Here is a 16,774-nt window from a genome sequence, read left to right as displayed (position 1 = left end):
CTATACTCACCAGGTATTTTACAAATGTTAACTTTCTCCTCAAAGTCACTGTCAGGGAAAACTCCTCCAAGGTCATCTGTCTAGTAAGACGTGGAGCTGGGAAGCTCCCAAGCCCATGTCCTTCCCACTGTGCTGCTGAGCTCCTTCCAGCCGGCAACCCTGGCCCAGGGATCACCGAGGGAACCCCTCGGTCATGTCCTACCTCTGCGTAATCCCACCTGACCTGCAGCAGCATTTCACCACTGCATACCTTCAACTTCATGGCTGGGGGCCAAGTGTATGTCACAATTACCCACTGCAGCTGACTGGAGCACTCTCGGGACTACTGCCCAAAATACGACGCGGGCAGCTCCAGCCTTGCTCTTAGCACTTAGTCAGGGGAGCGTTCCTTCCTAAAGATACTTGTGGGCTCTGAACAAGGATGTCTGTGCTTCCCCAGGACTGTCCCAGGAGGAGTGAGCACAGACCCCCACCCCACCCCACTCCTGGCTCTCCGCAGCGTCAGGGCTGCGGGATCTGATGCACCTCCCCTGGTCTTCAACACTGGATGCTTCCTGCAGAAATCATGTGCATCCCAGCCGGGTCTCCTGCTCTTGTTTCCTTGTTGGCTGCCAGCAATGTGACATCTTCAGCCGTTTACCAAGAAAGGTTGAGTTTATTTTACAGCTATCTGCTCAGCACTTTGTACTCTGGGGGGGGGGGGAGTTGAGATTCAAGAGATAAATGAAAAGTGGTGGGTGTTATAAGGATCGCCTAAGGATTCAGAGAGGAAGAAGAGAGACTACCCAAAGACACAGGAATGAACATTCTCTTTAGTGCCGGAGAAGGCAGGGAATAACTGACTTGTATGCCAAAAACTTTTATTAATAAAAGCTAAAATTTTCTACAGTAAATACACTAAATCCAGACTTTTAATTCATACTACAATTCTGTAGGGCAAGCACAATCGTTTCCCACATTTTATAATAAAGTTAAGAGCCAGGAGGAGGGAGCTCAGAGAGAAGCAGCATCTCACACAGTGTTGTACAGTTAGACAGCGGGACGGTGCGACGTACCAGGCCGGACACCAAAGCCTGTGCTCTGAAACCTTGCCCCACACTGGCTCCCTGGGAAGGAGGTTTAGGAAATGAGGCTTCACGTGAAGGGAGAGCTTTCTTCCTCCCAGGCCATGTTAATAGGGCCTGAAGGTAAACAAATGGCCCCTAGGACACCAAACCTATTGAGTCTGTCCCCGTCTGACACTGGCCCAGAAGCAAAGAGAAAGCAGGTCTGTAACATCACAGTCCATTTGAGATGCATGTGGCCTAATTTTTTCCAAAGTACATATTTTATTTATAGAGATTAGTGCAAGTTGAACATGAATATGGTTTGTAATCCAATTTACACAGCATCACATAGGGGCTGGCTGTGCTGACCATGGGTGGAAGCAGGGCTGACTGGCTTTGGTAAAGGAAATGACAAACGTTCCCCCAATTTGGAAGCAATCTTAATTAACCAGGGAGTGATTTTTTTCCTTCAACAGTGTAGTCCCCAAAGTACAGACAGCTTCTTTCTTCCTTATAGGCCGAGTCGTAGGAGTAACAAGTTTCTAAATTTTGGCTGTGCTTCTGAGCTTTTGGTCTAAATCCCACCAGCCCCAAAGTTTCCGTGACAAGACAAGGATCAACTTGCCTCTGACACTCCCTTCAGCCCCAGATGGTTCTCTCACTCCCATGTTCTTCCTACCTCCTGAGGATCGCTGGGATACAAGCAGGACAGGGCTGGGGTGTGAACTCGCCCTCGGGGAGGACTCATTACAGCATCCCTGTGTTTTCTCCATCACCGTCCAACTGTCTAGGCCCAATTTAATACCAGGCTGCTTGCCTCTCCGGAACTGCCTGCCCACTCATGTATGGTTAGCAATTCCCTCCCTCCCTCGGTCCATGTGTGGCGTCCAGGCAGGTGAGGTTTGAAGGCACACCCCCCCACCCCATTAGCCTGTCTTCAGCTGGTGGTAACCATGTCCCCAGCCCTCGGGTGAGAGAGGAACTCTCAGGGCCCTCTCTCACCATTCTCTTTACTTTCTGGGAGTCCCTGCAAATAAAGAGCAGGGACCTGTCTCCCCATTCACTGTCTGTCTGACTGGATTTCATTTCATCCCCCAGCCCCGATTATCAGAGCTCTCGCCTGAGGGATGAAGCTGACATGCTTCCCGTGGTCGGTGGGAAGTCAGAAAGCTTCCTCAGCGGAGACCTGGATCGTCAGGGAAACCTGGTATTCACACTGCAGAGCCTGCTGCTCACTGTGCTCCGTTTCCCAAACACAAAGCTCCTGAGACAGAAGAGACACACTACATAAAGTAAATGAGTAAAGATCCCTGTCCCTGCCCCTCTGGTTCCAGGATCTGCTCATGCGTGTGGACAGTAGGGGGTCTCATCTTCCTGCAGGAATCCCTACTCTTGAATCACCTATTTGCTGTCTCACTTACCTGTGATGGGCAAGTCCTGTTCCATAACGGACCCCAGTATTCCACAGAATCACACTCTGGCCTGGAATCTGACTGCCTTTCCCTCCTTACCAGCCGGGCCATCAGCTCTGGGAGCAGAGGTCTGGGGACCCACCAAGCAAATCCATGTGTTCCAAGAAGCCCAGAGACTCCCTCATACCACCCCGAAGGCCCCAGAGTTCAGCCCAGAGGCCACAAGAGCAGCACCCCATAGGGATGAGGCAAATATAACACCGGAACCCCATGGAAGCAAGTGATGTGGACTCAGGAGCCCACACAAACACTGTCCTCTGCAACAGCAACCCAGGTCTCCAGGGTAGAAGCAGGAAAAAAGGGTAAAATGGCCAAGCAGAGTTGGAAAGTTTTCCTACAATTAGATCCACGCCTGGGCTTCTCTAGAGAGCAAGACTACACAATCAATCAGCCAGCGCAGAGCCCGCTCAGAGCAGACAATAAACTCGGGAGGGGCCTTCCCCTCTTCTTGACGAGAACCAGCACTGGGTTTGTGCCTTCTGCCAAGTGTGCCATGGCCCAGAGGGCGTCCGATGGGCCCTGGCAGCCGGTCCGACTTCTCTGTTCACTCTCAGCACAGTAAGCTGCAAATCTGGTGATTCCGAAGAAAACAAATGTCTTGTCACAATCTGGGTCCCCAGCAGAAACCTGGCCAGGTGCAGTGGCTCATGTCTATAATCCCAGCATTCTGGGAGGCCCAGGAGGGAGAATTGCTTGAGCTCAGGAGTTTGAAACCAACCTGGGCAACATGGCGAGACTCTATCTCTACCAAAAAAAAAAAAAAAAGATACAAAAATTAGCCAGCGGTGGTGGTCACGCCTGTGGTCCCAGCTACTCGGGAAGCTGTGGCAGGAGGATCGCTTAAGCCCACAGAGGTGGCACTAAGCCAAGATCATGCCACTGTATTCCATTCTGGGAGACAGAGCAAGACCCTGTCTCCCCAACAAAAAGAACCCTGAGAAAGGGTTTCTCAGTGCTGGAAAGGACCTGACACTTGAATTCAAAACTTACAGCCCTCTTTATGCTGAAGTCTTTTTTTTTTTTTTTTAAATCACTTTTCCCTATAAGCCCTCAGCAATTATTTCTTGTTTTCTTGTGGAAGAAATTTTAGTGACATTCACCGCAGCTCCTAAGCCCCATCCCATAGCTTGTGAGGGGTTACATTCTCATCCACTGGGCTTGGCACTGATGCCCTGTAAGCATGTGCCACTCTACTACCATCTTTCAGTGGGTTTTCTCTGGTGCCAAGGAGAGATCCAGTGCGATTTTGCCACTTGCAGAACAAGAGCTCTCCTGATCTGACAGTTCCCAGGTCTGAAAAGACTTAAGCCAGGGACAGCCTTGGTAGAAGCAATGAGCCCTTCGCGAGATGAAGTCTTAAAGGTTTGAGCACCATCTTCTGGTCAGTTTTTGGCTTCTGAGGCCAACTCGCCTTCGAAACTTCATTTATTTCAGAATGGCAGAGCCCTAATTGACAAGATCAAGTGATCTGCACATCAAAATGTGGACAGGACCAGAGACAGGTGTAGTTGGCTGGGGTGAGCTGTCCCAGGCTGGCTGGAGCTGGTGCTCACCGTGGAAACCATCGGGCCTGCCTGCATAAAGCCGGCAGATGCCAGCCAGTGAGAGTGCTGGTCAGTAAGGCTCTGCCTTCTGCGCTTCAAGCATCGTGAGACCTGACCACATGGGAGCAACACAAGCTTCCATGGTGACCAAACACTGAGCCCTGCCTCTGTACATGGCAGTGAGAGATGTGCCTGGTAGGAAGCGGTGGCCCAATCTCTGCCAGTGTGGGATCCAAACCGGCACTCCCCTCCATAGGGGGTCAAGCCACACAAGGTGGCAGAGAGCCCTGACTGGTGTGTAAACACCACACCAGCGAACTCCAACCTTTTGGCATGGAAGAAAAAGAAGATAAATGCTAGTCATTCTCTCCAAACGGCAGGAACCTGCATCTATCTAATTGCACTTCATAATGGATTCCACAAACCATTAATTATCAGATTATATTTTAGGAACGGAAGATAAAAAAAGCTTTGTGAAATTGAGACTGCAAAGGATCACTGACCTGCAGTAAGTGTGGCGGCCTGGGTGAGGTCAGGCAGCAGGCCACTCCCAAGGCCGGGAGCGGGTAGGAGCAGAGCCATGGGCAGTCGCGACTGCTCCTCCACACGCAGACAGGACTGCCTGCCTGACGCTGGTCATGGTCTGCATCACATGACCCAGAAGGAGCGAGGCTGCCAGGTCAGGCAGAGGTTTCAGCCATTGATTAAAGGAAGGGGATCAGGATGACAAGGAAGAGCTGTGGGAACCAGCCTTCAGGAAAGAAATACCAAGAATATCCTGGAGAGGCAGAGACTGTCTAGCGGCCGGATGCCTCACATTAAACACTCCAGCAGAAACTCCACAGCTTTGTTTTGGGAAGGACTGATAACTGACAAGGGGTTAGCAGGCATGGAAATGAGGACTACCTGTCCTACAGCCATCAGGAGGGTGCTGGGTGTGGCCACTGGGGCCGGAGGACCCCAGCAGAGGGTAGGATGACAGGACTGAGGAAGGGGTCAAGTGTGCTCACGGCTGAGGTCCCTGAACAGCCCGTTGGTGCCCCTCTCACTTTAAACGGCCAGAGACACTGGCAAAACGTGCAACCCTGTGTGGGCCGAGTCCCATATCTAACCGCCATTCTGCTCACTGATAGCTGCTGGCACATCACACCTCCTGGGGTACCTGATCACCAGCTCCCATCCCACTGGTCTTTCAGATTCTGCTTCAGAAAGAAGCCACATGTCACTCGGGGATGGACAGTGTCACAGAGGCTGCAGCAGCAGGCCTGTGGGGAAGGAGGCCTGTCTGCTACAGAGGGTGGTGCTGTTGGTGTTGAGGGCTCAGAGGCTGTTGATTCTATGGAAACAATGAAGCTTCTGTCTGTTTTCCAGGTGAGACCTGTTGGTTGGTGCTAAGATGCTCACCACTCATGACCACCAGGGATGGAGGGCAAAAAAGGGCAAACCGTGGGGCCTCCTCTCTGCTGCCAATGCAGGAAGGCTCTGCGGATGATCAGCCGCTCATTTGGCCTCACCACAGATCAGCGTCACGGTGCCATCCAGCAAATCCTCCACAGTCACCGCCACGAGCTCAGAGCTGGCCTGAGATGCCTGAGAATCTGGCAACGTCACAAACACCTGCGAGCCAGCAAGCTGGGTCTCCTCCAAAGTGATCACCTGCTCTGTCGGGGCCACCGGCTCTGGGGCTTGGATCACCTGAAAGGGAAAGACCATGAGGCTGCTCTGGGCAGTGTTCGCAGTGGGCTCCCTGATTTACATGGTTTTCATCTCGTGCTGTAATGATGATGTTTAGGTTTTCACCTGAGGAGAACAATTACGTGTGCCTAATGGGAAGAGGCAAGTCTAACCCACCGGCGATGCAAAAGAGAAGGCCGCAAACAATTTAAATAACTGTGCACTAAATTGCTATAATTTCGCTCAGTACACCAGCTCGGGGTGCCCAAACCCTATGATTACACACCAGTGAATACCGGCTCTGTTTCTCGCACTGGGTTTTCCTGTCTTGGGATGACACTGCAGAGGCGAGTGCCATGTGAGAGGAATGCTACTGAAGTCAGCTGGTCTCATGCCTGAAACATGGAAGTGGGACTGATGCACCACAGGCCAGGGCAGCCTCTCTGGAGCTCTCTAAGGCTGACAGCCTTCCCAGGAGGCCACACAGTGACAGAGCTTAGGAGGAAGAAGAGTGGATGAACTGTGACTCCACTCGTTCATTCAGCTCACCAGCCTGGCAGGGCAAGTGCCCCCTTCTCTCCTCCTCAGGCCACATACATCCCTTCTGAATCCATGTCATCTGTTGGAGATGGCCTTTCCAGCTCAGGGAGAACTAGGCTGTGGTTAGGCATACCCAGTTCCTACCTAAGTCTCCAAGTTGGTGTTTCTGACCCGTAGACCCCAGAAGAGCTAGTCTTTGATGTTTTTAAAGCAGAGGCTACAGCCACCTTGCTCTTGAGAATGAGCCGAGAGCAGGCACAAGTGAGGAAGCCAAGCTCAGCTACTTCTCTGGGCCACAGGAGAGAAGAGATCAACTGTGGTGTTCAATCAGCAATGGTCTAGGATAGTAGGTTTCAGACTGTTTCTCTTGCCAGGAGCGGTGGCTCACGCCTGTAATCCCAGCACTTTGGGAGGCCGAGGCGGGCAGATCACCTGAGGTCGGAAGTTCAAGACCAGCCTGACCAGCATGGAGAAATCCCGTCTCTACTAAAAATACAAAATTAGCTGGGCATGGTGGCACATGCCTGTAATCCCAGCTACTAGGGAGGCTGAGGCAGGAGAACTGCCTGAACCCTGGAGGCAGAGGTTGTGATGAGCCAAGATTGTGCCATTGCACTCCAGACTGGGCAACAAGAGCAAAACTCCGTCTCAAAAAAAAAAACAAAAAACAAAAAACAAAAAACTGCTTTTCTTTCCTTTTCTTTTAGAAATGGACCCTCCACCCCCACCTTTTCCCCAGAGGACATATTTCCAAGAACCATAATACATAAAAAAGATAAAGCAGAAACCTCTTGGTTGATATGACAGCAGAGTGTTGGCAGTAGTCCTGTCTACCTGACTTCCCCCCTGTTCCCCAGAGGCCTAGAAGAACTTGGTTTGTAAATAAATGACTGATCTATGGAACTGTGCAGCGAGACAGTCTAACAGACCAAACAACAGTTTATGGTTCTCCCACCCACCCACAAATTACTGATGATGGATGGACGATGGACCTGAGTTTATTTTCCTTTTCTGCCCACCCTCTCTGGAGAAGATGGGAAGAAGAGTAAGAGAGGATCAGGGAAGCAAAGAGCCCTGAAACATCAAGAAGAGGTGGGATTTTTTACCCAGGTAACGGTGAGAGGTCCAGGTGTGTGCAAATGTGTACTGTGTCCAGCCTGGGGAGCACTCCAAGTGCTTCAACTGCCCACAAAGAAGAGAAAGAGCTCTTCTTTCTCCAAGGCTTCCCGCAACTCTGACCACACCCCGCCGTGTTTCTCAGAAGGCAGGGGAAGTATGCACTGGGAGGAGGAACCAAGCTGTTCCTCTTATGGAAATTCTTGTTCCAGGCTCCCTCTACCTAAGGGCCACTTCGCATGTGGCCACCAGAAGACTAGAATTTTCTGTTCTGTTTTGTAAGAGGTCCAGAGAGAATCTCTACAAGATCCCCAAAGAGTATCGCTGGGTGCCACCTCTGGAGAAGCCTTAGGAAGCCCGTGTTAGCATTCTGTGTAGCTGACAGCCCTGGAATCACCTGCACCATCTGTGAGACTGCTGCCTGGGTTTCGGTGCTCATCACCTTTGGGTGCTCAGATTCCAGGTGACTGTCGAGCTGGGGCTGGGAGGTGAAGAGTTCCCCACAGAGCTCACAGGGGAAGGTGCTCTCTGACTGCTTGAAGTGCTCTGTGGTGACATGATGCTGCAGTGCTCCAGGAAAACGGAAAGTAGCTGCACAGTACAAGCACCGGAATGGCTGGGACCCTGGAGGAGAGGGAGACAGAAGGGGCGGGCTGTGGGTAAAATGACAGAAGTGAGGGCAGGAAGACAAGAGAGGAAGGAGCAATGAGGATCGAGGCTGAGGCAGATCCAGGTTTTGTGGGACCCTAAGGTTGTTCAATTTGGGGTGCCTTAAGGAAAATAATACAAAATGAAAGAGACAGAACTAGGTACAGAGTCCTGGAAGGGTCCCATGCAAGTGCGGGGCCCTGAGACGACAGTTTCATTAGTATTAGATTCAGGCTAAATCGGTCTCTGCAGAAGCACGTTATTCATTCAGCTACAGATAATGATGCTGACGATACTGTATTTCATCAATTCTGAGAAACACATTTTAACATCTCTGAAATAGGATCGATGGCACCCTAGGACTGCTGTGGGGGCAGTCAGGTGCAATTGTCAACACACACAAGAACATCAAAAGCGGCAGCATCAAGACTTGCAGGATGAGTGTCCACAGCTCAGAAGAAACTCTCTAAGACAGGAATGGTGCAGGTTTTTAACGCGTGGACACCAAATGGTTTAGAAGGGAGGAGGTCAGTGATGAAAGGTTAGCTGTATTCCCAAAAGTAGACTAGTTTCACATAAGGCTCTAGAGACCAGAACCAAAGGCCTTGAATCTTCTACTCTGTTCCATTGTCAATGTTCTTGATGGCAGAGTAAACACTGGATGGAAAACGTGCTTGCTGACAATCAGGACTGAACGTCACTCTGAGACACTGGATTTTTCCCTTAATCAATTAATTTTTTTGTTTTCCATGTCACTTACAGTAGAGTGACATGATAAAAATCTGTCAAATTAAGTCCAAAATAGCACTTAGAATAATGTACAAATTCTAAGTGATAAGAAAGCACACTTTAACTGGCAGTAGTTTTTCTTTCTTAATAGTTCATTAAAAATGGTACATCTTGGCCAGCGCGGTGGCTCACGCCTGTAATCCCAGCACTTTGGGAGGCCAAGGTGAGTGGATCACCTGAGGTCGGGAGTTCGAGACCAGCCTGACCAACACGGAGAAATCCCATCTCTACTAAAAATACATTAGCCAGGTGTGGTGGTGCATGCTTGTAATCCCAGCTACTCAGGAGGCTGAGGCAGGAGAACTGCTTGAACCTGGGAGGTGGAGGTTGTAGTGAGCCAAGATCAACGTCACTGCACTCTAGCCTGGGCAACAAGAGCGCAACTCCATCTCAAAAAGAAAGGGTACATCTTATTTAGTTGGACGTGGGGGCAGGTGCCTGTAATCTCAGCTACTTGGGAGGCTGAGGCAGGGAGAATTGCTTGAACCCAGGAGACGGAGGTTGCAGTGAGCCGAGATTGCACCACTGCACTCCAGGCTGGATGACAGAGTAATACTCTGTCTCAAAAAAAAAAAAAAAAAAAAGTAAAAAATAAAACTAGCACATCTTATAACAAATTGTATTTATTTTTAACTGGCACTTTAGATTGGATGACACATAGTGGTAACAATGACAATCACAGTTACTGCTTAAGGAATGCCAAGGACTTCAGTTTTCACACTACTCCATGAGGCAGGCGCTACCACTGTTCCCATTTTACAGATGAAGAAACGGAGGCACAAGTTTGTTAAGCGATTTAGCCTGGGTTGCAAAGCTGCTGGTGGTGGAGAGGAGACTCAGGCCCTGACCATCTAGCCTAGAAGCATGCAGGCAGCGGTACTGACCTGAATGCTGGCACTTGACGTGCACCTGCAGCAAGGCTGGCGTGGGGAAGAGCTCCTTACACTGGTCACATTCATGGAACTTCATGTCTGTGAAGTGCAGAAGGAAAGAAGTGGTGGGAAAGAACAGATGGTTGGCTCTCCGAGGCTGAAGAGTAACAGGGCTGGGGTTGGGGCAATGGCCAATACTTAGCAAGCATCTACCCCGTGCCAGGAATCTTATAACCTGTGGTATATTTGCACAATCTAGTGTTAAAGAGCATGAGATCTGGATCCAGACTGCCTGGATGCCTAGAGGATTATTGTGAGAATGAAATGAGAAAATATAAACGAGGTGCTTAGCATGATGTCTTGCACATAGGAAACACTCTGTAACTGACAGCTACTATGATTATCACCATATTTACCTGCAAAGTAGGTTTTCATAACTGCCATTTTGGAGAGAAGGAAACAGGCTCAGAAAGGAGAAGTCACTTGCCAAGGTCATGCAGCTGATAAGTGCTGGAATCAGGATTTCCACTCAGGCCTGCCTACCACAAGGCTGACACCTTTCTCAGGTGCCGTGATAAGTTCTCACTCACTCAGGGGTGGTGGGAGCTTATACTGCTCTACGCTTCCAGGTTTGAGAACCACTGCCACTCAAGCTGCTGCTACTGATGGACTAGAGTGGCAGCCTTCAGGTGTGCTGGGGCAGAACAAAGGTAATTACCACTGCACACCACACTAGCCTATTAGAAGTCGGGGTTTCTAGTGAAACCCAGGAGGCTGCACTATCAAGCCCCTTCTACTCTCACCGGCAGTATCCAAACTTCACCTGCATGCTCTGCTTTGATGTGCTTCTTGTGCTCTATGGTGTTGGGGAAGGTTTTGTCACAGGAGCTGCACTGGAGTGATGAGAACTTGGAAGATCGGTGGTTCTGAGCAGCAAACACGTCAGGGTGGTGGGTCCGATTGTGGTACCACAAGCCAGACAATTGCTGCAAGGAATTTGGCAAGTGTTAGGTCTTAGAAAGTTCCAGCAAGCTGCAGAGCTCAAGAGCCTCTCATGAGAGGGAGAAATACATTTTTGGGTAAGCTTATGTTTCTAGTATCACACACTCTTACCTATCACACAGGGTGCTGATGTGAGGAGAGGCTGGTGTTTCTGAGAACAAGGCAACTACGTATTCATTGAGAGGCCACTACAGGGCAGGGCTCCAGGGAGTCCTTCATACACTCATTCCTTACAACAAGCCTATGAGGGAGGCATTAGGGTCTTCCTAGTGAGTGGAAGCGGAGGCACAGAGGGTCTGAATGACGAATCATAGCATCAGTAGATAGCAGGACCAGGATTCAGGCCCGGGCCTTCCAACTCTAACACCTGTGTGCTTCACCACCAAGTGGCACCTCACAGCTTTGCAGGGAGCTGAGGTGCAGCAGGGTAAGCTGCTGGAGAAGTGCATGCAGCCCTGGCCCCCATTTTCCCTACAATTCCATGCCATCCTAGAGCTCAAGCCCAGGTCTCCATTCTGGAATGCTAATGTTACAACATGAGCCTTGGCACAAAGTTAGCTCTCAGTTTTTGCTGAGCTAAAATGAACAGTTATGCTTCTTTGTCTGTTCCCAAATCTTATAGATACCAAAAGGACCATTCTTTTCTCTATAGTTTGAAAGCTTCTGATAGATATAGTTTCTTTTTAGTTCTATGTGGGGCTTCAATTTAATTATATACAAAATCCTAAGGTAAAAAGGCTGAGCCCTTCCCTGGGAGTTAAACACTAACTGTGCCAAACAAGGTAATTCCAGGTAGTGTTCCACTCCCCATTGCCACTCACGCCCACTGACACGTGGGAGCAGTGGGTTCCATGGAAGGTGAGCGTCCAAGGGGGAAAGCAGCCTATTCAGGACAAGTCTGCTGTCTAAGAGAAGCAGCATATGAAATCTCTGCTCCAATAATGAGCTCCCCCACTGCAGTACTCTGACCAGATCTCCTTAGAGAATCTGAACCATAAGCTACATCCTTCATGAGAATCAGCCAATTGTCACATCCTGGATACAAGATACGATCTGCAAGCCACCAAGCCAGGAATCGGGAAGATCAAATGGAGAGTGGGCCAGGGATTAGGGAAGAGCTCCCAGTGGCACTGGAGGTCACCTGGTAGGCCTTGTTGCAGATCCCGCAGCTGAAGGGCTTCCCTCCAACGTGGGTCACCATGTGGCGCTCCAGCATGGAAGGGGCGCTAAAGATCTTCCCACATGTGGGGCAGGGGTGGTACTCTTTGGAGTGCACCTCATGGATGTGCTTCCGGTGATCCTGAAGAGTGGGGAAACTCATCCGGCACTTCTTGCAGTCATATGGATCTTCTATGTCTGGTTTCACGGGACATCCATGAGAGGACGAAGTGGAGAGGAAAAGAAAACACCAGAGGCAGCCATGAGTGAACACTGGTTGCTGTGCACAGCAACAGATGTGAAGACTCTGTTTAGATAACAGGCAGGGCCATAGACTCCAGGGATCAGAAATCAGTGTGGCAGTCACCTGCTACCCCTTCCTTCATCCCAGGAGGTGGTATTCCTCCGGGGTTTCGAGACTCACCACTTCTGCAGCAGCGTCTACTTCACCTCCATTCCTCATTTTACATCTTACAAGTTAAATTACACTTTACCACCTTCCAGGGAGTTTCACCCTGGCTCGTCCTGTTTGCAGTGGGCATTCTGGAGTTTTCTAATTCTCTGTAGAGACTCCCAGCACACTCCCCAGAGCATCACTGATTCCTCTGTCATCAACAGCACAAGTGGAGGGATGTTTCCTTTCTCCCAACTTCAGATTCAACAATAAAAACATTAGCATAATCAAGCAGGTTCTAAGTGCTTTATGTAAATTCACTCAATTCTTCCAGTAACTCTGAGTAGGTTCTATTATCATCCCTATTTTACAGATGAAGAAAATCAAGGTTTAGAGTGGTGAGGCGGTATTTTGCCCATAGGCACAATTAAGAAACAGCTGAACTGAGAAACAATCCCATCTCTCACTCTCAAATCCATGCTCCGAGAGCTACATGCTTCACTGGATATGCCAACTCTTCAGTGAGACCCCCAAAACAAAAACTAGAAGTGATGAAGAATACGTTTGCCATCCTATGGCAGAAAACTTTGGTCTTTTTCTTAAAGCAACAGAAATCAAAATGTTTTAATAAAATCCTTTGCTCACAAGCCAATCTTTTATGTGCATTGATTCAGATTAATTCAGGAATTCTGACATGCAGCAGCACTCGGTATCACTAACTAGTTTCCCTGTGGACATGAGCTCTTGAAGTCTCAGTTTTACACCGTCTTCTACAACACTTCGATGCAGCTTTCCATAAGCAACGGTGTGGTTCTATGAAACAGGCAAGAAATGGGAGCGAGAAGGACCTGGATGTGAGGCCAGCCATGGATGATACAGTTTAGGGTATGACAAAGGATTCTGAGTCCTCGCCCTTCCGAAAGTTAATGATGCCTTCCCCTTTCCTGATGCCCATATAATGTCACTGGGAAAGGAAGACTAAAGCAGAATGTCATTAAAGAGGTCAAGAGGACATCAAAATTGTGGCACCAGATCCAAGCAAAATCTCTCATCTGGAAGCCTACTGTAACTGGATTTTTGGACAGCCTTGTAAACTCCTTGGAGGGCAAAGGGCCACACTTTATATTGCCCCTGCATCACCCAGTGTCTAGCCACATGCTGGGCACATAGGATCTCTGGCAAAGTCCTTGCTTGCTGGCTGACGACAGACTTGGATGTGTTTACATAAAGCGCACTTGTGAGACACTGTATCTGCCAACAGCTAGAAACTGGTGTGTGGGAAGAGTGCTGGGGAGGGAAAAAGAGTATGTGAGATGCATGGCATGCAAAAAAGACAAGCTTTGATGGTGACAAATGGCATCTGAGAGGGTTGTTCTTGTCACAAATAATAATAATATCTGGCATTACTGAGCATTTTCTATGTGTCAGGCGTGGCGTGTCATGCTTTACATGTGATCTCATTTAATTCTAATTATAGTCCAAGGTGGTGGCATTATTATTTTCTCTAGTTTACAGAAGGGGCATAAGAGGCTTAGAATGGTAAATAAATTTGCTTAAGGCCTCAATGAAAGGAAGTGTCAGGGTCAAGATTCAAGTCCGAGCCTGTGTGATTCCAGACTCCAAGCTCTTAACTCCCCTGCTGTGCTGTGCTGTGCTGATTACACTCCTGCTGCAACAACAGAGGCTGAAGAAAATGTGATGTGGCCAGCCAAATGCCACACTGGTGATTTCCCAATGGTGTGATGAGGAATCACAGAACTTCTTTGTCCTTCCTTCCTGTGTGTGTGTGTGTGTCCGCCCATGCACCCATGCATGCTAAATAAAAGTGTGTCTTTGTCTGTGTCAGTTCTTGTAGAAGGGGAGAAAGACAGGGCAGACCCCACTAACTGTGTGAAATACAATGGCATTCGGAGGAGAACGCTGGGCAGGAGGTTTTTAAGGGAACATGGCCAAGGACCACTTATGATGGTAGACATGAACTCAGAAAGTGTCTGGACTGTTCCTATGGGAAAGGGCAGATGGAAGATGGAAAAATGGAAATATTCCAGTGCTCTATGAGCCAATCAGTTATAGAGGTTTTCTCCTTCAAACAGAATTTGCCTCCCTTGGACAAATGGTGCCAGGTAGGCTAAAAAGGAAGACGGGGAAACAGCCTGGCCAGAGAGAAATAATTGTCATGTGAGATACCTTAAAATGAGATTCTTCCTGAAACAGGAATGAGGGATTCTGGGTTATGCAGGGGAACTGGTAAGGGGAAGGCACCGAATGGAGCTTGGGGCTGATGAATTGACCCCTCTACTGCAATTATGACACACTGAGGGCTTGAGATCCACAATCTCAGTACATACTGTGAAAGGTATGCAGATGGATGGAGAGTCCATTGGCTTGCCGGAAGCCCTTGCCACAGTCCCTGCAGACATAGGGCTTGTCCCCAGTGTGGGTCCTCACATGGCGGGACAGCTCAATGGACTGGGCAAACACAGCATCACAGTACTGGCACGCATACATTTTCCCTGCAAATACATACGAGCTTATTAGAGTCAGCACTAAACATTTATGGCATTGCTACAAACAAAATCTAGTTCTACAGCACGTATCAGGGAAATATCATCTGGTAGATGACATTAAAACATCAGGCAGTCTGCAATACACTGGGTGAGATCTGAGCCGCCTCGTCACATGGCACCTCACAAACACAGCCGATCACACAGAAGGTGTGACTGTAGTTGGACAAAGGAATAAGGACAGAGTTCTCACTGCACAAGACAACCCATCTGTTCATCCGCCACCACAAGTATGGAACCAGATACATCCCTGTGCCCAGAAATACGTGCGTTTGGATCCCTTTGCAACATATACAGTGGATTTGCAACTGCACACAAAGGTGAGCAACGTGCATTCAGAGAAGAATGAAAGCCTCCTTCCAGTCGCTTGCTCTAAAGTTATTATGTATCCCTTGGTTTCTCTATTTTCATATGCACACAATGAGGATATAATGACCAGACTGCCAAAGATTATTAGGAAATGTGGAGAACTGGCATTTGCAGAAAATGCTAGACTAATTGAACCACCAAGCTCCCTTATAGGCCAAGAGAGAAAGCAGGGTAATCAGTGAGGCGAGGCTCCAGAACCCCAGATCCCAGGGTCTACCACAACTAGAGCAAGCAACCTCATTTTCAGTGTTTATGTATTGGGCAGCAAAATAAGATTTTGTTATTTAAATGGAGAGGTGAAATTATTGAGGAGTCTGAGGCTTCGTCCTTGACGTTCTCAATCCTCAGTTTCTAGATGATCTTGTCTCAGTTCCTTATACACCATCTGTACTGGACGGCTCCTGTAGTAAGCTCCAGCTCCCAGCTTTCCCCATAACTCCATATGTCCACCTCCCCACTGCTCTGCTCACCACCTGAGGTCTAGTAGGTATCTACAATGTATCATACCCAAATCAGAGCTCCCAATGCTCTAACCCCACCACCCACACATGCTCTGACTCCCCCATCTCAGTAAATGGCAGCATCATTCACTCAGTTGCTCATGGCAAAGCCCCAAAGCCTTTAGTTCCTTTCTTTCCCTCATCCCACATCCAATCCACCATGAGTCCTGTCACCTCCATTTCCAAAGATATATCCTAAAACGTGAACGTTCTTTACACCCCCACTAACACAACTCTAGTTGAAAACAATATCACCTCTGTGCTACATGGCTCTAACAGCCTTCCGTTTCCCTCTTGCCCTACGGTAGCTTATTATCTGGAGTGGCCAGAATTAACTTTTGAACATATAAGTTAGATCCTACCATTCTCTGCTCAAGACCCTCCCATGGCTTCATGTGGTAGGCAGGATGGCATCCCCTGAAGATGTCCATTTCCTAATTCCTGAAACCTGTGTATATGTTACCATACATGGCGAAAGGACTTTGTGAATGTGACCGAATTAAGGATCTTGTGATGGGGGGTTGTCCTGGATTATCCAGATGGGCCCAATGTAATCACAAGGGTCCTCATAAGAGGGAGGAAGAGGCTGGGCATGGTGGCTCATGCCTGTAATCCCAGCACTTTGGGAGGCTGAGGTGGGTGGATCATGAGGTCATGAGTTCAAGACCAGCCTGGCTAAGATGGTGAAACCCTGTCTTTACCAAAAATACAAAAATTAGCCAGGTGTGGTGGCAGGAGCCTGTAATCCCAGCTACTCAGTTCTCTGAGGCAGAGAACTGCTTGAACCCGGGAGGCGGAGGTTGCAGTGAGCCAAGATTGCACCACTGCAGCACTCCAGCCTGGGCAACAGAGTGAGACTCCATCTCAAACAAAAAAGGGAGGAACAAGAGTCAGAAAAGGAGGCATGGCAATGGAAGCAGAGGTTGGGTTGATGTGGCCAAGAGCTAGGGAATGTGGGCAACCTCTAGGGGCTGGAAAGGCAAAGAATGGGATCTCCCCTAAAGCTGCCAGAAGGAAGGAGTCTGCCGAAAGCTTGAATTTAGCCTCAGGAGACCCATTTTGGATCGCTAACCTCATATATTTGGG

The 16,774-nt window shown here is 49.0% G+C and overlaps 1 protein-coding gene across 2 annotated transcripts in view; it reads right to left on the bottom strand.

Moving 5' to 3' along the window:
* Window positions 1-846: 846 nt before the first annotated feature.
* ZBTB40 (zinc finger and BTB domain containing 40) overlaps window positions 847-16,774 on the bottom strand; it is an 82,944-nt gene continuing 67,016 nt past the window's right edge. The window contains exons 13-18 of one of the 2 annotated variants that reach the window (XM_002750405.5): window positions 14,604-14,768; window positions 11,845-12,059; window positions 10,525-10,687; window positions 9,714-9,800; window positions 7,790-8,016; window positions 847-5,757 (exon numbers count right to left, since the gene is read on the bottom strand). In XM_002750405.5, coding sequence (XP_002750451.3) covers window positions 5,563-5,757; window positions 7,790-8,016; window positions 9,714-9,800; window positions 10,525-10,687; window positions 11,845-12,059; window positions 14,604-14,768 — 1,052 coding nt within the window. In that variant the 3' untranslated portion in view covers window positions 847-5,562. The remainder of the gene's footprint in view (window positions 5,758-7,789; window positions 8,017-9,713; window positions 9,801-10,524; window positions 10,688-11,844; window positions 12,060-14,603; window positions 14,769-16,774) is intronic. The other variant, XM_009000597.4, reaches the window with a different exon arrangement.

Source organism: Callithrix jacchus, chromosome 7 (genome assembly GCF_049354715.1).
Source record: "Callithrix jacchus isolate 240 chromosome 7, calJac240_pri, whole genome shotgun sequence".
NCBI classification, from domain to species: domain Eukaryota; kingdom Metazoa; phylum Chordata; class Mammalia; order Primates; family Cebidae; genus Callithrix; species Callithrix jacchus.
This window is presented reverse-complemented; position numbering and strand designations above follow the sequence as displayed.